Source organism: Pectinophora gossypiella, chromosome 4, assembly GCF_024362695.1.
Source record: "Pectinophora gossypiella chromosome 4, ilPecGoss1.1, whole genome shotgun sequence".
Lineage (NCBI taxonomy): Eukaryota > Metazoa > Arthropoda > Insecta > Lepidoptera > Gelechiidae > Pectinophora > Pectinophora gossypiella.
Window position 1 is genome coordinate 12,620,893 of NC_065407.1, and position 27,042 is coordinate 12,647,934.

At 36.8% G+C, this 27,042-nt stretch overlaps 2 protein-coding genes across 2 annotated transcripts in view; both read left to right on the plus strand.

Moving 5' to 3' along the window:
• Positions 1-14,155, plus strand: part of LOC126366459 (uncharacterized) — a 49,689-nt gene extending 35,534 nt beyond the window's left edge. The window contains exon 3 of the mRNA XM_050009566.1: positions 13,974-14,155. Coding sequence (XP_049865523.1) covers positions 13,974-14,155 — 182 coding nt within the window. The remainder of the gene's footprint in view (positions 1-13,973) is intronic.
• A 4,759-nt stretch (positions 14,156-18,914) lies between these two features.
• LOC126366088 (achaete-scute complex protein T3-like) lies at positions 18,915-21,366 on the plus strand. The gene is made up of 2 exons (XM_050009020.1): positions 18,915-19,557; positions 20,767-21,366. The coding sequence occupies exon 1, from the start codon at positions 18,970-18,972 to the stop codon at positions 19,549-19,551; it is 582 nt and encodes a 193-aa protein (XP_049864977.1). The 5' UTR covers positions 18,915-18,969; the 3' UTR covers positions 19,552-19,557; positions 20,767-21,366.
• Positions 21,367-27,042: the final 5,676 nt, after the last annotated feature.

Sequence of the window (27,042 nt, forward strand, 5' to 3'; positions counted from 1 at the left end):
AGGCACGTTAAGCCGTTGGTACCGGTTACTATTTACCGATGTAAGTGGTGGTCAGGGGTTTTTCGCAGCTCAATAATAACCCTGACACCAGGGTTGATGGGGTTGGTAATCCACCTCACAACCCACACGATAGAACAAGATGACGTCACAGTGTGCTTTTTCATACAAATTCTACAGTAATTTCGTGTTTTGACGTTTAGTAAAAAGTAATTGATTCAACTAGTTGAAAACTACCCTATTGTACTCTTTCTATTTCTCTTTTTTTCATATTTCCTGTTTGCAATATATTTGTTGTGTTATGTTATTTTATATATATATAATAAGTATATATATTTGAGTTTGAAATTACAAGTATTTTAGTTTTAATATGATACCTTTATTATAATTAGCAATCACAATCGCACTTCAAAGGAGCTGTGTTATTTAGGCTTCCGAATTCTTTTATTCCCTTTATTTGCCCCGCCTTCTAACCACGGTTGCTGGGTTATTTTATTTTTTCCTCCACATTATTAGATACTACCTTTTATAGCATAAAAATTCCTTAATTAAACACAAATATGAATCCATTCTTCGTGGTTAACGCCTTTTTTGTTAAAGGATATTGCCGCTCATCAATTTAATAACTTACTTTTGGTGTGTAATAATCTATTTTTTATTACAGTCGTAAAGAAAAAAGCTGTAGGAACAAATTAATAGAAACTTGTAGGTAATTTTTAAGCTGTCTCCCGAATATAAGGTAGCGTGGAAATGTCACAGTACTTGTACCGTTTTACGAGTTTGCCTAATGACCATCTCGAGAAGATCACGTTTTATTAGAAAATCATTAAAATGGTTCATTTACAGCCACCGCCATAAACTGTGGAGATGCCCGCGGGATCACCGACGGAGGGATAGGAGAAAATTCGCTCAGACGTTACAATTTAATTAATTATCATCGAGGATTCTAATTAATGTTCTTGGGTAGAATAACTGCGACCGTTGTCCGTTCACGAACGACTGCACAGCGATTTGTTAGCGTTTTGGATACAAATGGTTTCGGATTCTGATTTTGAGTATGTTTAATGAAGTATGGGGTAAACAAGCTCTGTGTTTTTGACGATTAAGGTGAAACCGACAGACGGATTGTGTCCTTTTCAACATAATGAACAATTGTTATGGGTGACATGATTTCAGGACATCCTATAAACAGTGGCTGCAAGTTGTCTTTGGTTATTTGTGGATGTGGCTACCCCATTCGAGATTACAAGCGTGAGTTTATATATTATGTGTGTATGTATGTGACGATAAGAGAAAAACAGGGATTTGATAGTTTGTACCCAATATACTTTTTGACCCACCACTTTTGCTTCTACCACTCATCAAAATGTTCATGCATGCTTACCAATTTTGAGTACTCTTGAGCAGGCATTTCTATTGAACATACATACATAAACTATTTATATTTTCTTACCTGTTTCCCACTGGGATTTGCCGAAACTATGCAATTTCATTTGCTTCAACCCTGACACACTTTTCTTGCTTCCTCCACATTCATCAGTCGTTTCATACACGCACACGGGTTCAGAGAAGATAGTGCTGAACATTTTATTTTGAACATTCTGAATTTGATCACAGTATGTTTGCTTTCCTCTTCAATCAATCAATCAATAATACTTTATTGCACAACGACATATACAAAGGATATAAACATACGAATAAAAACATAAGCACAATAGGCGGCCTTATTGCTAAACAGCAATTTCTGCCAGGCAACCTTAGGGTGAAAGAAATCCTCTTCCACTACCATCAAATACCACTCAAATTGGCGTTATAAATGTGTTTTATTTTTTATTTCGGTATAAAATATAATCGTTTAGTAGTATCTAGTCCAGTAAGTTGAAACTTGATACATGTCATCTATAAAATCTCTTCCGTTCGATTTAAATAAACACTGTCAGAGTGGGAGGGGAGAAACAGAACAAACAATAAACTTTATTTCATTCATTTATCCAAAGGAGGATAAATGAGTGATATTTTATCAGGAGACGGAGATCTCAGCCACCGGGTATGTGATGTCTTAATAATGACAAGAGGTTAAATATCGTGAGACACATCTCGATACACGGACAAAACTGAACGTCCCACAAAAGAACAGTACCCCAAGTATTTTGTCACTGTTAAACCGATCCAATCAGTGCTCGGCCTATAAGAAATTGTAGCTACAAAAAACACAAACCGACATCCGAAAGGGTTGATACAAATTTTTACTCCAAAGGTATGCGATTATCTCCGAATACTTTTTACTTCTCCAAAAAACTTCATGTTAATTTCTATCATTTCATAGTCAAGGTACCTACTGTAGGTCAAATTAATACGTGTTGTCATGAAAGACATTATAATTAATGAAAAAAATAATGCCACACGCAACTACTAGTTAATAGAGATAAAAGGAAACGTCTGCGATCCAATGAAACGTATAATCTAAAGCATTTGACGAAGACATCAAATCAATTGTTTTGATTAGAAAGGATTTGTTTGGAATCGATCAAGTTATTAATTTTAATTGGATATGTAACATCTGCTTGGGTTAATAGTAGCAAGTACATTAAGTCATTAATAAAGGAATAAAATCGGTAAGGACTTGTCGATCGGCTATAAAAAGAGATTCGATTCTTGTACGAATTTTATTTCAAGTACTTATTCATATTAAACAAAAATTTGCGTACGAACAAAATATGGTCTGCTCCTCGTGTTGACTTCATTATTGACATTATTGCCAGCTCGCCACCCAACGAGCAAAAGCGCTGAATAAAATATCAATTAGAGTATTTTCGGTTGCAAAAAATATCTTTATTTCTCAATTTCGCTAAGTGAATCCGTTGTTCGTGTATTATTGAATGTCATTTACTGTTTTTGCGGCCGCCATGTCATCAGTTTGGGCGGTAAGGTAATGAGGAAAGAGAAGTATTTATTACAACGTGGACTCTTAAGGGGCAGCTTATAGTCTGATTAAAACGGTTTATATCAAGATTGCGAGCATTCTTCAAGACCAGTTTAGAATGGAGTATTGAATTATGAAAATAAATTAAATGGAGTTGTATTGTGTTTAATGTTTATCGGATCTTATTATCAAACGGAGTGGTTGGAATACCTTCTCCTTAAATGTTTCATGTGCAAGTCTGGTGTTTTTAGTGGTAGCGACAATGTTGGTTGGTGCGTGTAAACAACGGACCGCGGTAACACGTATTTTTTGTGCTTTGATTTATCGTTTCACGTTTCAAAAGTAGGTTTTTACATCGCGCCACCCGCAGCCATTGTAAGGTGGTCGGGATATGCAAATTGTGTGAAAAATTAACATTCGCACCGATTTTATTGGAATAAATATTGTAAAACAGATTCGCATTGCATGTCGATTTTAAGTTCTACTTACTGCCTTACCAATATCAATAAACAGGCGGTGTTTTTATTTATATAAAGTATATTATAAACTAGCATTAGCGATCATTACATTACAATCTTTTTTAAAAAAAATACAACCTACAAGCTAATAAACAAGCGGTGAGCATAATTTAAGTATTTGACAGCCAAGCAAAGTTCAATCGAATTATTTGATAATGAGATTCAATTTTATCAACGTGGTGAGTGTTATGGGGACCTTTGCGCCGGGTGAGGCGAGGGGGGGCCTGTTTGACTAAGCAGGGATCCCTGCTACAATGTTTAGTTAAGGTATTTTCTGTTTTTTGTATTTTTTTTTCTTTGTATTTTCCATTTTTATGTTTTTTCAATAAAATAGCTGGAAAATTTTATTGTGTATCAAATAGTTAAACACATACTCAACGCTTTTTAATGGTTTATCGGTGAGGCGGTAAAAGTAGGTATAAATTGATATTTGATTCCAATTTCAAAAAAATATTTCTGGTTAACAACAAAGAAAAATAGAGCGAAAATAAATAAGCACATTACGCTTAATTATGCAGTAATCGGTTAAATAAATTATAATGCAGTATCACCCGTAGTAACACGTATAACCCGTAAACAATCACTAAATACGAGTATTATGAATAACAATTATGTACTTGATCGATTGAATTAAGTGGAATTGAACAGAAACTACCAGGGGGGTTAAAATGGCCATATCGAAGCAATTCATCTAAAAATCAATATTGCAATCGTCTAGAAATGCGCGGTAAGAATTCGTTCTGTCAAAGTGCGTAACCTAGTGTCGTGACGTTCATTGGCATAGTGATGTCGATAGTAGCGGTCGATATTAGATCGATCGATTCTTTTCTATCTAACAGTAGGTACCAACTCACAAGATCTTAATTTCATATAACTGCAGATTTTACTTTGACCATACTATGATAGCCATTTGTTTTATTTGCGGTCTAAAAGCAACATAAACTTACATATATTATAAGGAACTGTGTTGCTAAGGTATTTTTCTTCTTTCGTGTTGATGACAAGTTAAATTTATAACGTAATTTATAATTTATCAGCCCAAAATGCTGTCACGGCATTAGCACGGGCGGAAGCGCTCATCAGTTCCTCCAAGATGTATTTATTTTGAGTAATAAGTAATCGGAATTATGATCATTTTTTTCATACAATATCTACTCTGGTAATGATTACTTACTGGCGTGACTATATAAAAGTAAACGTTTCAAAAATTTGCAGACAATGCAATCAATTGTAAAACACTTTTTTTGTCTTTTACCTTTGATGGGTTTGCTCTTGGCCTCAGACTTGCCCAAAGGCATTGACGAGGCCTAAGATGGAGCGAGTTCGCACAGAAGATGCCTATGCACTCTGGTCTTGAAAGTACCCGAGTTATATGCATTTGGAAATACAGAAGACGGCAGAGAATTCCAGTCCTTAAGATTCTGCGACTCAAATTAGCCATAAACAGTGTTTAGCCGCTGAACACTAATGGTATTATCTTAACATTGCAATGGAGAGTTCACACAGTGGTCGGGGATCTCCTGCTGGGCCGCGCCCATGGGGTGTGCGTTACGACCGGCAAAACGGTTTTTACCGAATAACCCGACCATTTGTAATTGAGGGGAAATGTGTTATTTATGCATCACTTCTAGATGGACACCCCACCGCGGCAGCATTCTAATTGATCGGCATATCATCAATACACGCTTTGTTATAATACTAAATATCAGTTTTTTATAAGACGCCCCGTAGTACCAACAGAGATTAGAACTGGTTCATTATAATCAAAGTAACATCGGCCTATCGACGGCTTAACCTTTTTCGCATCGTAAAAATGTTTGGCTTCAAACTTTGCATCAGTTCGACTGCTTCATACATATTGATACACATTCTAAGTAAATGCAGACTTTTAATTAGTGGAGGATATCTTCATCAGTGCGAGATAAAAACTGACGAATAAGGTCATGTGAAGTCGGACTCGGCTCCTATTTTATTTATTTACGATGCTGTAAAACCTTAGATTGCTAATTACTTTTATGGTTATTTTATTCCAGTGAAGGGTTCCATTCGACTTCTCATGTTTATAACAGTCATGAATGGTTGTTTCAATGGGAAGATTGTATATTGTACAGGTTGGTAGGTAAGTACTTATTTATTTAGTTTTTTTAGTACTCTTCGCAATCCTAATTTATTTATAGCTAAGTTTTCTTATATTATGTTGGCGTAGAAGAAAGTTTTAAGCGACCCGGGGCCTTAGCCATATTGTTTTAAAAAATATAGATTTGAATACTAAAACTCGACTACGTAAAAATTACGCTCTCAAAGAACAATGGCGAACGCCCATACAAGTTTTTATTTAAGTCCAAATTACAGCGTCTATTCATCAAAAATATCTAAAATGAGTCTATATGTGTTCTTAAACATATTAGTCTTAAAAAAAAACGCACGGGAAACCCCAGGACAGACATTATTATTAGTTTTGTTTTGAGGTTATGTTAACAAGCCATCTCTTTATCTTCAGTAATAATACCTACTTAAGAAGTTTAGAAGTTAGCTTGGAACAGACGTGCATACTACATATATACATATACAATATTGCTTACATACATAGCGGTCAAACACTCCTTTTTCCTTCGCCCCAGTCGGGTAAAAATGATTGACAAGATAATTTTCCTAAGACACCCGGTCGCTAAAATCTTTTGTCATCTTATGACATCGATCCAATATATTTAGGTATTCCATTAATTACACTGACTCTTTTTGTAATCATTTTCAACTTTGCTTCGGCCCCTTACGGACGCCATAAATGAATCTGAAACCGTTGATCGACAATCGGTGCAATCGGTATCAGTCGGTATCAATATACCATGTCACATTAACTTTTTAACAAATTAAACCGTAAGCCTCATTAAAATGTCAAATAATAGTGCGACAGGGTTCTAAAGTGGATACATGATATTACTCATCATGACTGTACACCAACAGATTTTATCTTCTTTTTTAATATTTTCAACGACATAATAACACCAGAGTTGCTGAGGCTGATCATCCACCTCACAACCCACACGATAAATCGAACGATATAATTAACTATGAACATTTCATTAAATATATGGATTAAATAATTGTTTCGCTGATGTGCAATACATACATAAACTCACGCCTATTTCCTACCGCGGTAAGCAGAGACTATGGAATTCCATTTGCTTTGATCCTGACACACTTCTCTTGCTTCCTCATTCATCAATCGTTTCATACGCGCACGTCGATTCAGAGTAGATCGTGCTAAACCTTTTCTAAGGACATCTCCAATTTGGTCATTGTACATCTGTCTGATGTGCAATAAAACATAAAATATAATGTACTTAATACTTATGTTTTTTTTGTTTCGAAAACTTTTCATTTAAAAGGTGGCTTTCTTTTCAATGGCCGGTAATCATATCAAATTATACATTGTTGTCAAATGAGAGCTTTTTAGGGTTCCGTAGCCTAATGGCAAAAAACGGAACCCTTATAGGTTCGTCATGTCTGTCCGTCCGTCTGTCCGTCCGTCCGTATGTCACAGCCACTTTTCTCCGAAACTATAATAGCTATACTGTTGAAACTTGATAAATATGTGTATTCTGTAAACCGCATTAAGATTTTTATGCAATGATAGAAAAAAACAATAAATTTTTGGGGTCCCCATACATAGAACTGAAACTCAAAAAATTTTTTTTCGTCAAACCCATACGTGTGGGGTATCTATGGATAGGTCTTCCAAAATGGTATTGAGGTTTTTAATATCATTTTTTTCTAAACTGAATAGTTTGCGCGAGAGACACTTCCAAAGTGGTAAAATAAGAGGAGGATAAAACTAAAAAATATATATGATGTAGATTAGCATGCAAACTAACTACCAACGAAAATTGGTTTGAACCAGATCTAGTCAGTAGTTTTTTTAATACATCATAAATCGTAAACCGTAATTTACCTTTATATTACGTTACTTGCTGTTGCGGAACCCTTCATGGGAGAGTCCGACTCGCACTTGGCCGCTTTTATCTTTTATCATGAATGAAGCCACGTGAGTACGTGAAGTAATTCATTGTCAACGAATACAATGTTATTCTCAGATTGCTACTTGCATTTAATGGCAGCCAAATTACGAATTACTTTACGATGTCAATTTTCGTAATCGCTGATAAAATTTTATTGATTGTACCTAATGACATGATGCGAATACGAATGACACGTGCGATAATAAAAGCGGGGGTTTTCGTCGGTTGAAGATTTGGGGAAGTTTAAATTGTAACTTTTTTTTTGACGAGACTTATTGTAGATTTGCCGCAGATGGCATTAACTACTTGGCCGTACAAATGGGGAGTGCTGAAGGCTCTTACCCGGTACAACGTTTCAGACAACAGGCCTGAGGGTGCCCAGTTGGGCGCGAACCTCGGCTCAGGGCGTCGTCTGAGAGCAAAAATATTTGAAAGAATTAATCGACCCTAGGGGGTCGATAGCGATAAGCGCTGAATGAGGGAAATCGTCGACCACGCCGGCGGGGTCGGTATCGGGGCCCTGAAGTGATAAATTGTAACAAAATGGCCACATCAATATTGCCATTTGACATTTGCGCATATAAAGGTAAGTGTGTATATAATGATACATATGTATGCCTATGTATGTATGTTTTATGTAGATCGTTTTAAGTTATATTGCATCGTTTACTTATACCCGTATTGCACCGTCCCCGACTTCAATATGTAGCAAGTTCATTCGCCCTAAGGTTGCCTGGAAGAAATTGCTGTTAAAAATAAGGCCGACGATTGTACTTCTCTTGTCAAATTTGTACTTGTTTTTAGTGTTGTGTTTATATGTGAAACGTGCAATAAAGGGGATATGAGGAGCTCGGTGGCGCAGCGGTAAACGCGCTCGGTCTGCGATTGTTGAAGTTAAGTCCGCAAAGGCCGGTCATAGGATGGGTGACCACAAAAAAAAAAGTTTTCATCTCGAGCTCCTCCGTGCTTCGGAAGGCACGTAAAGCCGTTGGTCCCGGCTGCATTAGCAGTCGTTAATAACCACCAATCCGCAGTGGGCCCGCGTGGTGGTTTAAGGCCCGATCTCCCTATCCATCCATAGGGAAGGCCCGTGCCCCAGCAGTGGGGACGTTAATGGGCTGGTGATGTATTGTATTGTATTGTATTGTGCGCAATGCATTGCTTAATACCTTTGAAACAAACTTAAGAAAAAGTATTTAGACACAACACATACTACATGCATAAACTAACATCTATTTTCCGCCAAGGTAAGCAGAGACTACGGAATTCTATTCGAATTCTATTCGAATTCCGTAGTCTCTGCTTAAAGAAAAAGTATCTATTGCTAATGCAGATCAGATTCTGATCATGATCATCATAATCATCTCTCTAACGTTATCCTGTTTTCACAGGGTCTGCTTACCTAACCTGATATTTTTAACTATTTTTGGTGCTATATCTGATTTAAGGGTAAGCGTGCCAGAGCGCCGATCAGATGGGTGGACCAGGTCAATCAGGTAGCACTATAGAGGTACAAAGAGCATTACATATGGCACAGGACCGAACGCAGTGGAGGAAGATCACACAATCACGATCCTCAGCAGTGAGGGAACGACAAGAAAGAAAGATCTTATTTGCCACAACTGAACCTGTTAATAACAGGTTCAAAAATAGTTAAAAATACCTATTCTGTTCAGTGAATACCGAATTTATTACCATCATTATTAAAAATAACACAAGATATATATCTGAGAACAATGAATGAAAACTCGTTATTGGGACCCGAATCACGTCCCCATGGGTCTCGAATGCCAGCAAGCTTCGGGAACAATAAAAATCTGGCGCCTACTTGTCACGGATTATGACACGTTCACAATAATGACAATGAAATTGACACGACGTGACGGTCGTCTTTTGTTTTTGTGACAAAAGTAAAAGTCACAAAGTCGCGACCGCCATAGTAGCGCGTATTCGGAAGCTGATTGTTTGTGTGACATGAATATAATCACGGTCTAATGAGAGACTCCTGTGAATGAAGATTTCCGAGTAGTCGTTTTCCTTTTTGAAAGCGGAAACTTACTGAGATTTTAAGTGATACCGCTTTAAATCAGGAATGTTATGACACTCGCAATATTTCGACACGGTTGCCCGAAAGTAAGACGATCCGTGCTTCGGAAGACACGTTAAGCCGTTGGTCCCGGGTCCTACTTACTGATGTGAGTACGTAGTCGTTACATACTGAGGAGGAGTCACGGTTGCAAGTGGCATAATCACGGGGTGATTCTGATACTGTGTGTCCCTCAAATGAATGACAAAAAGTTATGATCATGTAGGTGTCTAGGTAGTTTTTGTGCAGCATGAAGCATAATATCCTATAGATAGACGTTCACTAATAGGCACACAGTCCTTCCCTCAACCAAACGGAGAGGATTTGGAACATACTTCAATCCACAACGCTGGTCCACTGTGAGGTTTACTGCAAGTAGGTACTTCATGTACAAATCTTTCACGTTCTACACGCTACTCCCTATTTGAAGTAATAATAAGTAAATTATTATATTTTTATCCACCCACTGCTGGATACAGGCCTCCTCTCTTTCACACCATCTTTTCCGGTCCTATGCAAGTCTCATCCATTGCTTTCGGCGTATCTCACAATATCATCCGACCATCGGCCTGGTGGTCTTCTCGACATCGCATACCTACCATCCCTTGGCCACTATTCAGTAACAACATTAGTCCATTTTTTGTCTTCTAATCTTGCCAAGTGTCCTGCCCATCTCTACTTAAACCTGGCGACTTACTGACTTTTTTATACAATGTCATTTTTACATTGTTTTAAGTTTACGCGGTTATTATCATAATTAAAATACATAATAACGGGTTTTTACCGCGTTAAAAGCAGGGATATGAGACTCCCACCCATGCCATCTTTATAACAACAGCAAAACATGCGCGCGCATTAGTAATATAAAAAATTAAAAGTAGACATGTGACAGCGTGATTAAAAATTAGTGCTGCTGCAAGTTGATCATTCCCTTTCGCCTTAAATAAGTTAGTACTTACCCGAGCATAATACAAGCAATAAACGTAACAAAAACATTAAAGCGCATGCGCGATACGACCTGCCTACTTCCTACAATGGTCTAGCCCGCTGTGATTGGAGGAGGCCGTGGTGAGAGGCTGAGGCAACTCCAATAAGAATGCTTGCCGCGACAATAGGCACGAACGGTAACGGTAACGCTTAGCTCTTGGCATAGGCTTACGCGGAAGTTAGGGCACCTCCCTATTATATTACTGTTGTTTGCTGGTGTTGTATAGTCATGAGCAATATAATATACCCACTTCAGAACTCTGTCGCACTAACATATTTGACATTTAGTGAGACTTACAGTTCAATTTGTCAAAAAAGTTAATGTGACATGGTACCAAAGTGTATACATAATAAATGCTCGTGACCGTACTTACAGCCGTTTGGAAGACTTTCAAAAGCCGAGTCTTTTCTTTTTCTTTGTTGCAACGTATTTCCGCTTTGCACATTTGCTCAGAAGACACTGAATCGTTTGATTGGATGATAATAAGTAATTGTTTCTGATATTTCATATTCTATATTCAAAATTCTTTAATATTTTTACAGTAAATTCGAAAAAATAATGCATTGACATTGTACTAAGTTTTTTATTGGTGTCTTTATTATGTTGAATACGTAATAGGTTACAATACAATACAATACAAATACACTTTATTGCACCAAAATAAAAAGAAATAATTACAAAAAGTCTCTTAACTAAGTACATGGCAAATGGCGGCCTTATCGCTATAGGTTATTGTTTGTTTAATTAATTATTTTTTAGAATACGTAGATATCCTAATTATACATAATTGTGCTTATGTGCAATATTTAAAAATATTGTTTATACCTATGTCCAATATAATTATATTTAGTTCTTACGAGGTAATCTAAAAAAATATCTTATAGGAGTACATTCCTATAGGTGTAGATGTTAGAACTATGTAAGACTAAGAAGGAACCACATTACCAATTGGTACTATTTTCTTACTGTTCTGTTTAAAACAAACCCAAAGTTTTAAAAACCCTCTAATTAGTGAGTCTAACAGGAAATACGTCAATCATGTTTATGTCAAGTGTAATTAAACGATAAGATAGGTATGTTAGAGAAAAATATTTTTCTTGCAATAAAATGACGAACGTTGGACTACTCGACATGCGCCGGCGGCGAGTTTTGAACCTCAATTAGGACCACAGATTAAATATGGATAATTGTTTTTGCGCCCTCTAATTTAAAGATCCGACTAACTAAGCGGCCTTCTCCGTTTACACTTTAGTTGAGTGATTTTTGTTTATTTTAAATCTTGAGTGACAATAAATCTTGAGTAAAAAAAAATGGATCACTGTATGGCGAAACATCATTTAAAAGTGACTCTTTACACAAGAGAAAGAGAAGTGGAGGAGATCCTCCACTTCTCTTTCTTCTTGCTTCTTCTTCTCTTCTTTTTCTTCTTCTTTATACTTTGAAATAAGATTGAGTCTAGTAAATTTTTCTTACTTAATTATTTAAAACTATATTTAGCATTTCAGATAAGAAAATCAGATAAGAAAAATCCAACTAAGTTAATCAGAAAAATATTTTTCCAAACGAAAACGCACGTCATTTTGTTCACTCCCTAATACCACTCTTAACTTATATAATATGATTTGAGCAAATTCAATTTAGTCTTTACTCGGAGAGACACCGTCAGTCCATTAATTATTTTCTAATTGAAATCTGATCCACCGCTAATGCCCTTTGAATTTATTCCGTCCCATTAAATTCAGATTTAATTTTCTGCAAATAACCTCTCGTAAATTACATCGGTGGAATCAAATTAGAATTTATACTTTTAATTATGTGCACTAGCTTTCCGCTCGTGTCTTCGTCTGCATAGTCTTTTTAACCATCACTAATTTAAAAGCCACACTTGTGTAGCGTTCCCCCATGTTACTTTTTAGGGAAAAGTAGAGCATTGGTTCTATCTGACTCGAGTGGGATGGCGCCAGAGTAGTCTATTTCAAAGCCGTACTAGGACTCTGTCCTTCGCCCCTGAATAAGACTGACAGTTACTGCTGCTCTGTCAGGTTCTAGGTTACAATCCCTGTGACTTTGACCCTTTAGTAAGCAGGTAGTAAGTTTTGCCCTTAGTCTTTTTAATAAAAAGTAGTAATACATACTTCACTAGGACACTATGATGGCGCAACCACAGTCGCGCCATCAACTAAATCTATGCATTTGTATAAACGATACCTCAGAAAGACACTTAACTGAATAAATTTTGTAGGTAGTGCGACTGTTGGTGGCGTCATCATGGTATCCTAGTGAGATATGGCCCTTAAGTTATACTACTTACGTTACTACTTAAATAAGTACGTTGTCGTTTCATGAGCCATGTCAGGGGCTTTTGGCTTCTCAATAATATACCTGACACCAGGGTTGTTGAGGACACGACAAAAGATGGATAATAAGTCCATCCCTGAAAAGTAACTTATATTCGTGTCTATGTTGCAATCTATCTATCTATTTCCATACATAGTTCAGCGGTTTATTCGTGAAAAGTTAAAACAGACATACATACAGAGTTACTTTCGCGTTTGAACTCTGTAAAAGGAAATCTCCGTGCGACTTCGATGAAATGAAAATAAACGAAGACATGTTATATTGGCATACTTGGTGCATAAAGTAACTTCTATCGGCACCTCAGAATAAATTCAGTAATTAATATTAAATACGATCCAACTTCAGAGATCAGAAAGATATTCGTTTGATGAAGCTTTACCATTTATTTGATAAATGAATAATCTGCGCGTATGAACGAGGAATAAAAAATAGTACAAAATTGCTACGGTGCAGTGCGCGAACTTTGTACTATAGGAAATAAATAAAAATACAGAAATGTTTAAACGCACCACTGGGTCTCTACGAGGTACAGTCGCGCATCAATATTAATAGTTGTATTGAAATTTTATTCAAATTAGTTGCATGGTGTTAGCTAACGAAATCCATTCCATTCTAGTGAATAATTGGCGAGTTTACATCAACGTCCACTGTGTAAGGGAATAAAAAAGCGAGAACAGACACTTATGTAAAGAGTTAAGTGGGTAGCGTGGTTAAGACTGCAATGCAGAACTATCATGTAGGGCCATTTAAGATGCAGTCAGCAATAACTCCAGGTATATTTTTCTCGTTAAATCGAGGATTATTCTTTTCTTTTATTACTAGTGAGGTATTTTATTAGTAATTCACTTACCTTTGTTTGTTTATTACAAATTATATCAGTCCATTCTTACTTTAATGACCATAGCTATTTAAATTGATATGTTACAAAAGTTTAAGTAAGTATCGTTAAATTGATAAGGACAATAGCAAGTTCTCGTAACGATACCGGTGATACAATAGAGGAGGCATCTCCTTAACGTTCTCATCTAAGATTGCAGTGAAGACTATCATGTAGAGCCATTTAATCAAATGCGCCGTGTGATAGCCTCCGGCGCCGCAGCCTGGGGGCGCTCGGCGGGGCGACGCGACGCGACACAGCGATGGGGGCGACAACAGAGCGATAGCGGTAGGGCCGATAAACCGCCGCGCGCGACTGTACCGATGCGTATGTCGCGTGGTTACGCGCTATTAACCGTGTCGGGCGCCGCGCTACTAGTCCCACACTAACTATAAATTACACGAATTATACACTCTGGCGGCCGACGCGAGCATGTGATATATTGTGGAATTGCAACCTCGCGCAAGATAGAGAAGACCCTTCGTGTCAGCGCAGAAAATTATACACCCAACCGCGATGTTTGCGCCCAACATCACTAATACCCGTATACAAATGCCCAGTCTTTTATTTGCGATTGTTATTTCGTAAATGATAGGCCTCTGGACGGCTAGGAAAGTTATTGCGGCGAGCTAGCGTTATTTAGAAGGAGAAAGCGTCGGAGAACGTTTGTTTCGATGACAATCGGAATCTGTCTCTGTCAGTGAAGTCGGTATTATCATTTGTAAGGCTTGTAATTCAAAACTGTACGCTTCGACGCAACTTTAGCGGGTCGAGGGTATAAATTTAAATAATGTACTTACCTATTAACTAACTATTTACCTACGTGGGTGCTTTCATGTTGGAGAAATGAGTAATAAGGGGCATCTTCATTATTTTTTAATATCACTTCTTGCGCGCTGTAAGAGATTAATTCGCGTAACCGATGCGCTTATTAAAAATGTCAATAAATTCACGGAATGACAGCGTAATTATAGGAGGCGCTATATAGAGTATGACTCGTGTGTCTAAAATCTGCGCTTGCGTCGGAGTGCTCCGACTTTACTCGTTCCATTAAGGTTTTAATCCAATTAAATTATCAATCACGAGTAATATTACACATTGTCTCGATTGAAACTTTAATGTCAAGTTTGACAGATCTCCATTACAGGGATTATCAGATTCTCTTCTCGACTCGCTTCTGAATTTTATTAATTCTGATCATAATTATGGAGTATATTCTTGGCAACCAGCCTGTTTAACGTACCTACTTCAAGTCCTGTTTTGCACGTTACCGAACTTGTTAAGAGCTTAACATGCCTATTAAAATTCACGCTTATAAATTAAATTAAACTTATTTATATAAGTACTATGTATATTGTATTGTACTTATAATTTATTTATAAATAACGTGAATTCTTGTTTTTAAGCTTTTCGATATTGAACGGGGTGAATGACCTTCCATTTATATATATATATATATATATATATATATATATATATATATATATATTAGTATCAAATTAAAATATATATATATATATATATATATATATATATATATATATATTTTAATTTGATACTTGGGTTTTGGAATGGGAGCACAGCTATAAACGTGCTGAGAACGAGGAATAAAAGAATATCCATGGAAGTTAACTACTGAAAGAACACTTACGATTTTGTCTTTATTTCCTGGGAACCTGTAATATTACAATAGGTATTTGGTGCTCAGATAGGCACCTCATTAGGTTAACAGGTTGCGACATGATTATTATGAGTCAGCTAGTATCACTAAAAGTTCGTAAATTGAGCTAAGGATAAATAAACAAGAAACATTTACTTAAGCGGCGCTTTTGGATACAACCACTTTACTATCAACCAGGTTCAGAAGGGATATTAAGGATAATTCAACACAGAAGGATAAATTGAGACCTATAAAATAGAAAGCAGCTAAACGCTATACTTTAGCAAGTTAGACACGTTTTAGTCACTTTAATATCAAAAGCAACTAATCGCCTTTAAAATTAAATTGAAAAATCGATGTCAGCATCAAATACAGGACCCAGCTACGAGTTACGTAACAACCAATTATTCGCCATTACCTTGACAAAATATTACACTTTTTTATAAACATACATACATGCATTAGTTTACAGGGACAGTAACATGGAACCTGACAGAGGGCAGCAGTAACTCTCAGTACTTACTATTCAGAGGCGGAGGACAGGAGTCCTAGTACGGCTTTGAAACAGACTACTCTGGGCGCCATCCCACTCGCTTCAGACAGAGTACTTTTTTTGACATAACTTCTTGTACATTTGCCGCAGATGGCATGAACTACTTGTACGGACAAAGCAGACAGAGTACCTACTGCGGGGCGGAAGGCAAGTTTCCCTCTTGCCACTTCCCTATTTTTTCCTAAAAAGAAGCATGGAGAACGCTACACCGACAAGACCGTGGCTCTTAAATTAGCGTGTGTTCACGCCTATTTCCCATTGGGGCATGCAGAGACCACGGAACTTCACTTACCACGATCCTGACACACCACTTTCACTTCTTCCACTCTCATCAAAGACATGCATGCCCGCCGGTTTAGAGTACCGGTCGTACAGAACCTGGCGTTTCTTTAAAACCTCAATTGTCCTTTTCTACTATTTAGCGTATTCAGAAAACCCGATATACTTGCTTAATTTATAGAATTTCAATTAGGTGTACGAGTGGTGTTGAAAATACAACTTTGTTTCTAAAATGTTTTCTAGCAACAAGTATAATAATAACCAAAATATAATAAGCGCATCGGAAAAAGTTTATATATATATATATTTTTAATTAGCGGCTTCGTACTATTCAAGTTAGGCATGGACCATAACATCTCACGTTTCGTTCATTCTAATTGGCCGTTCGCTACTGTTTCAAAATATAAAAATTAATCACTTCGGAAGCTGTTATGACTTTATAACTTCATCTGATTGTAGTTTCTTGGAAGTTGCATAACAAGCGTTTGATTTATTTTTAAATAGATTTGCAATAAGCGCCACCTATCGAGCGAGAAACGAACCTGAGTAAAAGCACCCTGACTGGAGTATAACCACACCCACAACAAGCCCGCAACCCCTAAAATTATATAAACTATGGGGTGGATGTGAACATAACGCCATCTATTATTGTAAGCGGATAAGTAGGTGCGAAAGCGGAACTTGTCTATCGATTTTAGTTCCTACGAGTTAAGGATAGTGTACAGATGGCGTTTCGATACAGGGTTGTTTGGGGTGGACTTGTTATTGTTAAGAGACATTTTGCTACGACAATAAAAAGAAAAAATATCTCTATGTCATTTTACGTAAGTAAATTTCATTGCTATTAGAAAGACGTTTATCCTGATAACAAATCTAATATATAGCCACGCATCTTCTACCCCATTATGATGTCACGAAGAATAGGTAAGTACTTATATTATCAAAGAAAAAGCGCAATTGAAAAAGTCTTTGTTAAATCAGATGAATAAACACCGACAAACGACGATCATGACAAAATCAGATACAGATTCTTCATATAAACTGAAAATTATGACAACGCATACGATTTGGAAGAATTCTGATGTGATTCAGCTTAAACCACAACAAGGAAAACACTAGAACTAAAAAAAATACGGAAGCAGGGCTGATACCAAAAATACATACCGAATTAACATAATATCACTTTGATCTGAGTAACCATGATTGTAGTAGACGATTGCATGAGTGCGTTTTGAGCAGTTGTTTTTTAAAGCTATCACAACCGTACCCGTTCAAAATTTTTTTTGATAAATACTCGACAATCAACTTGCAAATTCGTATCGTAAAATTTCATGGTTACGCTTTGAGCGTTCGATGCAACTTTCGACGTTTAACACGTTATTGGCCGGTGCAAAATGTTGGTGGCACGTTCCTGAATCCTGATTCTGATGAGAACTGTGCCGCATACGCCGGTGTCACACCTGCCTATAACCTGACTCCACCGGCTGTGCGAGGGCTGGTATATTTAGCGGGCTCGTATACTGCAACCGGGTTATTTTGATGTTAAGATTTTATTTCTCAGCCTTTAAATACGACTATGTTGCAGAGCAAATGTTTCTAATATCGATTTGTGAGAAGAAAAGTAAGTAAGCAATAGATTAAAAAATACATCCATTGCAATGTGCATAATTATTAATCTCAATGCAATTACATTAGTGAATTTTATTACACATTTATATTGAACTCATAAAAATGGATTCCAGTTTGTAATCCTAAATCATCTACGTACTTTCGCGCGGCAACGTCGTTAAACGTCTATTATTTATAAAATATGTTGATACTTTTATGAAATTGCTTAAAATATTGTCCTTATAAAGTTTATGATTGCTCCGGTTGTTAAAAAGTTAGCTAGGGGCAATGAGACCTACGTCATTTAATGCTACCTGTTAGGGTTCGCACCTGTTCACCTGCGCTTGCGCTGTCCTACGACGGACCGGCTCATTAGCCGCCGCCCCTCCATCAGATGGATCACGTCTAATGTCATCCTGAGAAAACTAGCCCTGAATAGAAGCTAGATTGCCTTTAACGCCAACTCGAAATAGATTGGCAGACAAAGTTGGAAGGGAATTAACATTTTATTTCTTGCGAATATTCCAGCCTTAGACCTGTACAAAAATATAATTGCAACATGTAAGTAGGTAAGCAATATAATTTTAACAACACTAACCACAGCAACACGTCGTGACTTTTATAAGAGCTTTCTAACAACGCCGTGCCAAAAAAGTTTATAGACAAAGCTATTATTAAAGAAAACAAAAGCTTATGGACGTTAATAACACAATAACGTCGTCGAACCATTTACAACATCTATTCCCTAACAACTTCTAAATAGATGATACAAGCAGATCTGGTCGTCCGAACAAGGTAATGGACAGGATAATTATGCGCAACGACGTGCAACAATAGCGGCGCGAGCTTACTGGCTCTATGGCATAATAAGCGCCGGCGTATTTTGATGAGAGCGCAGCAAGTAGCGGCAAGCGTGGAGCGCGCGGGGAGGCGGCCCGTGCGGAGCGCGCGCGCCGGGCACGCGCCCCACCCGCCGCCGCCGAGCGCTGCGCGCGCGCGCTACTTATCGTCGGGGGTGCGCGCCACCTCCGCCAATCCACCGGCAACCTCCGCGGCACGCACACGTGCGCTCTCGAATCAATCTCGCCCAGTTTACACTCGCGATGCCCATGGCGGCGATTCACGCTTATCAAAATCTCGGTGTCAATCAGAAGCTTACGCAGCTTCAATCTCCGGCACCTCGGCGACTCGCACCTGCTCCCGTCGACCCTAATCGCTGCAAGAAGCGGTCCTACCTTCATCAACCTTATCAGACCCAACCTGCCTCTGTCGCTCGAAGAAATGCCCGCGAAAGAAATAGAGTGAAGCAAGTTAACAACGGATTTGCGGCTCTTCGGCAACACATTCCATCGGCTGTGTCGGCTGCTCTTGCTGGTGGCAGAGGAGCTTCGAGGAAACTCAGTAAAGTCGATACTTTGAGACTGGCTGTGGAATATATCAAGAGCTTGAAGCGTTTACTTGAGGAAGGTGAAGAAGGATGCACGGACAGTCAAATGAGTTTAGGACTAACTCCAAATGGACCTCAAACACCCCCATCTTCAGAAGAGTCACATTCTCCGGCGCCGTCCCTGGTATCGGAGAGCTCTGTGGGCCCGAGCTGTCACGACGCGTACGACTCCTACGAGCCCATGAGCCCAGAAGATGAAGAACTCCTTGATGTCATATCCTGGTGGCAGCAACAATGATTACAGGTAAGATTTTTATTATTACTTTTAGAGTAAAAATAATTCCCTTAATAGCTCCGATAAGATAATCTTCATAAAATTTTATGAATGAATCCTTAAGGTGTGTTTACATAAGCTTTAGAGCTTTGATAATTTTTATCAGAATGTCTACAGTTGTCGCGACGTTTGTTGATTTTAATTTTTTCGGATGTTTTTATTATCAGTATTTATGAAACGTGTCATATACATTCAGGGCATCCAATACCTATAAAAGATATAAAAAATATAAAAGGTTATGAAATCATAACCTTTGTAAGGTTCTTGGTTTTTGTAAGTTTTTGACGGATCCTTTTAGCCACGGTTACCTACTGAGCTGACTACGCTTTTATATTGCGCAAGTTGAATGAGATTCTTCGTCCTGCAGGCAAAAAGCAAACACGTCTACCTTTATAGTTACGCATTGAACCATAGGATAGACTTTATCTTCGCATTGTTAAATTAGGACGGCACAATAGCATGTCTCCAACAATAGCGCGAATCTTAAAATATGTCGTCCCATAAAAACAGCTAGGTAGAAGTTTTTTATCATAGGTAGATACTCGTGCACTGCACACACAAGTTTTATAAGATAGAAGGGACCCGCATTCTAGTGTGTTATTTACTCCAATAGCCGAACAGCAATTACTTCTAACAATCTTGTGGTTCGCCCCGCATGCAGTGGGAAAATAGCACATAAAAAGTGGTCTATTCTAATAATACGTGGTCTTAAGGGACTGCACTAATTCATCACAAGTGGAAACAGGTTTCGCAACATTTTTTATTTCATATTTCACAAAATCTTAAACCAATCCGATGTATCCGGTCAAAGCTTTTAACTATGATCCACCACATGGCTATTATTGGCGTGCAAAACAGAACCGGTAGCCATGACTAAAACTTGAAATTAAACTTGCAAAAAAATTGTAAGGGCCGCTTCGTTGACTATTAATTTATTATGCCGGAAGACGAAATCTCAAGAGGAAATAGAAGGGAGGCGAGGCAAGCACACGTGTTACAATATTTGCTAACCTCTAAGCAAACATCTGGTGATACCATTTAGTATTCATGAGAATCATTGCGTCATGCGGCAGTCGATAATAGCTTTTAGGTTTTTTGCAAAATTATCGGAGCTGACATGTTTGGTCCGCGGGAAACAGTAAATCTCAGACATTTAATTTGTTTTTTTTTCTTTCTCAGGATCGGTGCATTACGGTGATCAGACTGCGCTCAATGAGCGGCTTGGTGATTGTGAAAAAATGAGCATTCGCCTCGAGAGGGACGCGGAGGCTGGAGCGCGAGGGACTCGCAGACCCTCTAATTAACCGCAATCAGTATATTCCTAATGAACGGGGATAATGGTGGACTATAACGACCCCATCGATGCATTCCACCGAGCGAGCGAACATCGACGAATACTCAAGCGCATTTCATACGTCGACGAGATAGCTGCTAAGACTGAAACGTTATTCATTGTTCCATAAAAGCATTTATTGTCTTAAGTGATACGAAATATCGCTGTGCCTTAGTTAAGCCTTACACTACTGTAGCTTCCAATAAGGCGTAGTTTATGAAATAGATTTTATTATTGTTATCTAGTCATTATTTTTAAGATAGTCTTATTTGAAACATTTGATATTAGAATGAGGGAGATTTTCATCACATTTGTAACATTTAGGCTTCGTTTCGCCTGTTTCGTATATGCCAGTTGAAATAATTTTAGACTTTTAGTAATACAAATATCAATTTGTACAAGAAAACATGTTGAGACAAAGACTTTTACTGTATATAGATAAGTTAGTACCCTAAGAAAGATTCCTAATAACATAAGATTTTTATCAAAACTTTTATAGTTACAGCAAAAATGCCTGAATAGGCTGTTTCTGTAAATAAATCATTATATAAAATTAACTCACATTTTTATTTCCCCTTTTTATAAAAACAATTACAATTTAAATTTAAAAAAATAAAATTTAATCTCAGATAACAAAAATTTGATATAATTACAACGAGACGTGAAGTACGTACGTTGATGGGAATAATTCAACGAAAAATATTATAAACACTTTAAATATATCCAATGAAGATACTATAGAATGAAATTACGAAGATAATAGGATTTTGATGAATGCTTCGATTAGCATAATTCAGATGAAGAGTCATAGTACCTATCCACTACGATAAGAATAGTAAGTGTAAGATTAAATGTTACTAGTCTCTTAAAAAATACCTACTATATATTGTAGACAATGACGGACTTTGCAAGCTTCTTTCACCTAAAACAATATAAATAGCATTGTAAAGCTTTAACGTGTTAATAAGCTATTTTCTCATTACTCTGGCACATAATTATTCCAATATACAATGTAATGACAGAAGCATATATAAAAATAATTGTTGCTTGATATCTGCATCACATTATAATAGAATTATGTTGCTACCTATATTGCTTCTCTTTATTTTGATCACAATAATAATGGGTGGAAGATGTAATTGTGCCTGGGTATAATGAAAAGGGTCCTCTTTTGTACCAAAAACGAAGATAAAAGATGCATAATATGTCTGTTATCCACTAAATTAGAAGGTTAAACGAAGGAAAATATGTACAGAGCCATCTATATTGTTTTTTAAGGAACCTGGATAGTCCTTTATTGTCAAAAAAATGTTACATTACATTCCCATAAAAAGTTGAAACACTAACTCTAGTTGACAATGAACACGAAGGATCCATGACGATGGTGGATAGTTATATGCCAGCAAAGTTCACCTATCAGATAATGAATAATAACAAATAAAAAAAATCAAATAGGCTGTGGTGGATTCACATGCTTCGTCAAAAAACTATCAAATTGCGATCAGTTACATGAATCCGAAAATAAATTAAAAGCTAAGGAGCCTCCAAACCGAACCTGCTAATTCCAGTTGCAAATCGTGTCTACGGTCACACGACCTAAAAGCTTCACTAAAGTCAATATATTAAAATTATTACGACTTTCAAAAGAATCAAATAGAACCTGAAAATAAATGGTTTTATCAAGAAAGTAGCAGGTTACTTCAGAAATATATTTTGGCAATAATTTACAAAAATAGAAATCCATGATTTGCAATAAATTCGATAGCATTTCATTTCGAAAACATATTATCGAACACTGTACATTCAGTCATCACTTAGTTTACTGTAATATTCAAGATACTGCGAAGTAATGAAATATACTTAACAGCTTTTAAGAGATGTAAGTTTATAGTAAGTACCAGGTAGCATAGTTTGCGCTCCATATATAGAATAGGTAACTTTTTGCGATACAACAACTACATGTATCTGGTTATTTGCGTTCAAAAATACCAGTCGTGCGCTGAACGTCGCGTCGTGAAATTAAAATAACAAAAGGTGCTTTTTCTACACGTGCTTCCACTCGGGTTACATTTTGCAAAAGGAAATAATAACAAACGCGAAATATACCAAATGGGGGGCCTGTTATATTGTACTGTAGCATTTAATTTGGGAAAGACAATCTGTGCAAGGCGATCACGTCCTCCCGCCCATCGAAATCAAATTGCAATAGTAATTTTTGATAATGGAAGGGAAGCTTGCGCCATTATGGGTGGATATTTCCGTCGTTATAATTGTTTGAACTTGAACTTGTTTCTGCACTGACATACTATAAAGAAATAGACCCACAATCGCTAAAGATTTCTTCAAATAAAGCATCCGAACTGTATTGTAAATACGTATAGATTGAATTATGTAAGTAGTATACATTTGTTCCCTCAAATTATATGTTAATGTTGTAAAAAGAAAGAACAATATTGGTTGTACAGTGTCATCATTACGCCTGTTGCAACTAAATTCTATCTTGGCACGCCATTGCTTAGTGACAAGATGCGCTGCGGCTACTTTTTACAGAGTTTGGTAGTCTATTTGTTTATAGGTCAATGAGTTTCTGTTTGGAACGGGATCGGCTAGATGCGACGGAAACGCGTGGTCTGCGCGACCCACCTGTGTATTCGCGAATCGCTTTGTCGGCCATTAATTCCCTTTATATTAATTGTTGGTTACTATGCGACTCTGCATCCGTTTGCAACCAAATTGCAGCTTATTATGTTGTCCGTCTAGTGGACTGGTCGGCCATACTGTTCGACATTTGCTGCCGTCAATTAGTCGACTTCTTTAATCACTTAATTAGTGGCATTAGGTACCATTTGATGATGGTACGACAATTTGTTGTATCCGCAAAGCGGTATCTAATCATTTCCTCTGACAATTTTTTTTTTGTTACAATAAAAACTATATGACACTTTGTATTTTTCTTAAAATATCTACTCATTTCCAGAAAGACCGAAAATTAACACAAAATAGAGAAACATGTTTTTAAGTTCCTATAAAAATTCTAACCAGAATTTTATAAGTGTAAAGTTTCCTATCCGGATGTATCCTGGTATATAAATGCAAAAACTTTAAACATTGTTAAAGATGCACTAAAAAGAACACGTTTACTTTAAAAAAAAAACGCAAATAGTGGTTAAAAATGTTTTAAAATTGTTATAAACAAAGCGGCTTTATCAAACGTTGCGTCGTCTGCGCTGGCGGGCTCGGGCGCGTTCGGCTCCGCTCGTGCGTTTACGAGGCACGCGACCGGCGCGCGCGCCAGCTGCGCGGTGACCACTTGCGCAGAACCGATTGTTTGGGGAAACTACAAGTTCACATAAAAATAGGATACAAGTGCAACTAACGTTGGTTTTTATATTTTTGTTAAACAGGTCATCATTGCCCTAGCGTTAATTCGTTTTCACCGGGTCCCTTGCTTAGATAATATTAGGTAGGAACTCAAGCTAAGAATAAGTATTAATCAATAAAATAAAAAACTAGTAGAATAACATCAAAATAAAACTAAAAATGCTGCCTTAACTAAAATTTTAAAAAATATATGATTAATAGGTAGTCAATGGCATTAGTTATGCACACAGACGCTATACAGGACCGTTTCATAAAACCGTGGTCGGTTTTCTGTGTGAACGAATATACAAAAATTCCCGTACGGTCCCGGTGCTACCTGTGTCTAGATTCAGGGTTGATGAAGTTGGTACTACACCAGACAACGTACATAGTAGAAGAATTTCTGTCAAAAGTCTGACTTCTTTACATAAACACCAGTAAGTCGGTCAAGGTCAAAAATTGGGGCTGTATTGTGCAACTTGAGACATGTTTATTTGGAACTTATAATGAATGTTGTTCAGGAAACAATACAATCGTAAATCCAGTGCTTTTTTACTTGCAATTTCGAATGTTATGGAAGTTGTTTACTTTGCAGAGCAGGTGGTTTAATTAAAAAAAAAAACAAACAAAAAATCTGCAGACAGACACAAGATACACCAGCTACCCCGTAGCGGGTCTTTTTTTTTGAAAAAGAAAAAATAACTGGGAATTCAGTAATTTTGCCACAATCAATGGTAAATTAGATACCGAAGGAAATAAAAAGAAAACAATAAAATTAGAATCAAACTGCTTTTTAACTGTCAAACTTCAAATAATTGTGAACTACTTAAGAAATATACCAACGAATTTATTTAAACGACTGCAATTAAAATAATCATACTAACAAAAGCAAATTCAACAAAAAGTGAGCAACCACGCTCATGAGCTGTATTCTGAACCATGGCCTTGACCTCAAGTAAGCAGACTTGAGCAAAGCTGATGCCAGAAGCATGTGACCCAAATGTCTACAATCTTCACAATAGGCTCCGCTCGGCTATTTTTGAACACCACGAATTGCTAAGTTCAAGTGGGAGAGATTTTGAAGTTTGGGACTATTGCCGACTCAGACAGAACAAAAACCATTTCGTACCGTTTCGAAAATAAATATATATTTTTTTTTACCACGATAAATTAGTGAGTAGCTAGCTAGATTATGTATAGACATACGCACACATACATACACACACGCCATACACTTTTACACCAGCATACTCAACACAAACACCACATCATGTTATATTACTTCCATATTCTTACACTTATATACTATTCTCATGAAACTAACTTACTTATGATATACTTAATTACTGAGATTTTTAATGATACCTACTAATTTATAGTACGTGGTAACCTGTAAAGGCTGTTCTATTTTTAAGTAATTCTGTTATTTAAGTATTTAATCTCTGTAAGTTACCCAAATAAAATAAAATAAAAATAAAACACAACCTGATTTTTTTTAACTTTGACAATATTAAAATCAGCCAGTTCCAAACCAGTGCAAGTTCCAGTTCAAAACCAGCCAGATAGAGCCCTATCTGAAAAAAAAACATGTCGAAAGAATTAAATCACAATTACCGTAACGTAATGAAATCAAAATAGATACAATATAAGTACTGAATTTTGAAAAAGTGCAATAGTAATTTTGATTTAAATATACAAAAAGTTAGGTAAATATTATTATCGACAAAGAGGATGAACCACTAATGTGTTACACCTACTTTAAAAAACAAAATAAAAATTAATAACCTTGATTAACAAATTTCACTTGTCTCCATTTTATACTTATCTGGAGAAGAAACGTCAATAAAAATAGTTTCGCATGCTTACGGATTCTTGGCTAATTTGATCAGTTCTGTTTTGTTTTCACTAGACTGTAAAATAATTCCACGGACCTCAAATTGTACAGAGAATAATATAATGCGGGATTCCAATTCAATTTTACAACCTTTAATGTCAACGGGTAATGTCCACTCACTGACGATTAAATTAATCAGTTGAAGCAGCAATATCATAAATTGTCAGGCCGCTATAAACCTCTTTAATAGCCTTTAATGAATTGGACGCAGTTACAAGACTCGGTAGCAGGTAGGCTTTTCTAAAATGTCTCGAATATCTCCCGAAATTCTTGTGAAATAGACAAGCGTGAGTGCGATTCAAGACATACCTCTCGACAGGAACTCTTAAAACCTCGCATTTAATTGTGTGACCCAAAATGCCAGGGATTCTTTTGCCTTTGTCGTAAATTGTCGTAGTAGGTGACTTAGCTAACTGTTGCAGTCGCCGTTTTGACCCTACCTGTTGACATTTAAAGGTATAAAAAGCTTTGTTATTGTGGTTCATTAGTTAGTAGATGAATATCATCAGTACATACGTCGAATATTCACATTCTAAGTAAATAAGTAAATATTTTGGATCTAATTAATGTAAGTATGCATAAAATGTCACTACATGCACATAGAAAAAAATAAAAGATAAAATTTTGATATATAAAAGTACAATTTATTTCAAACTAAGTAAAATTTTATAAACTAAACTTAAATCACTAAAACTTTCTCCAAGATATGTATACCAGCATGCACACTCGTAGACACCTCATCTAGTAATAAACGTTTACTAAACCAATAAAAAACTAATGCTCAAACATTAGTCTACTTGCCGTGGAGTTGGCACTACATGTTATAATTTTATATCAAGAGGACTTGTAAGGCATCAGAAAAAGTTGC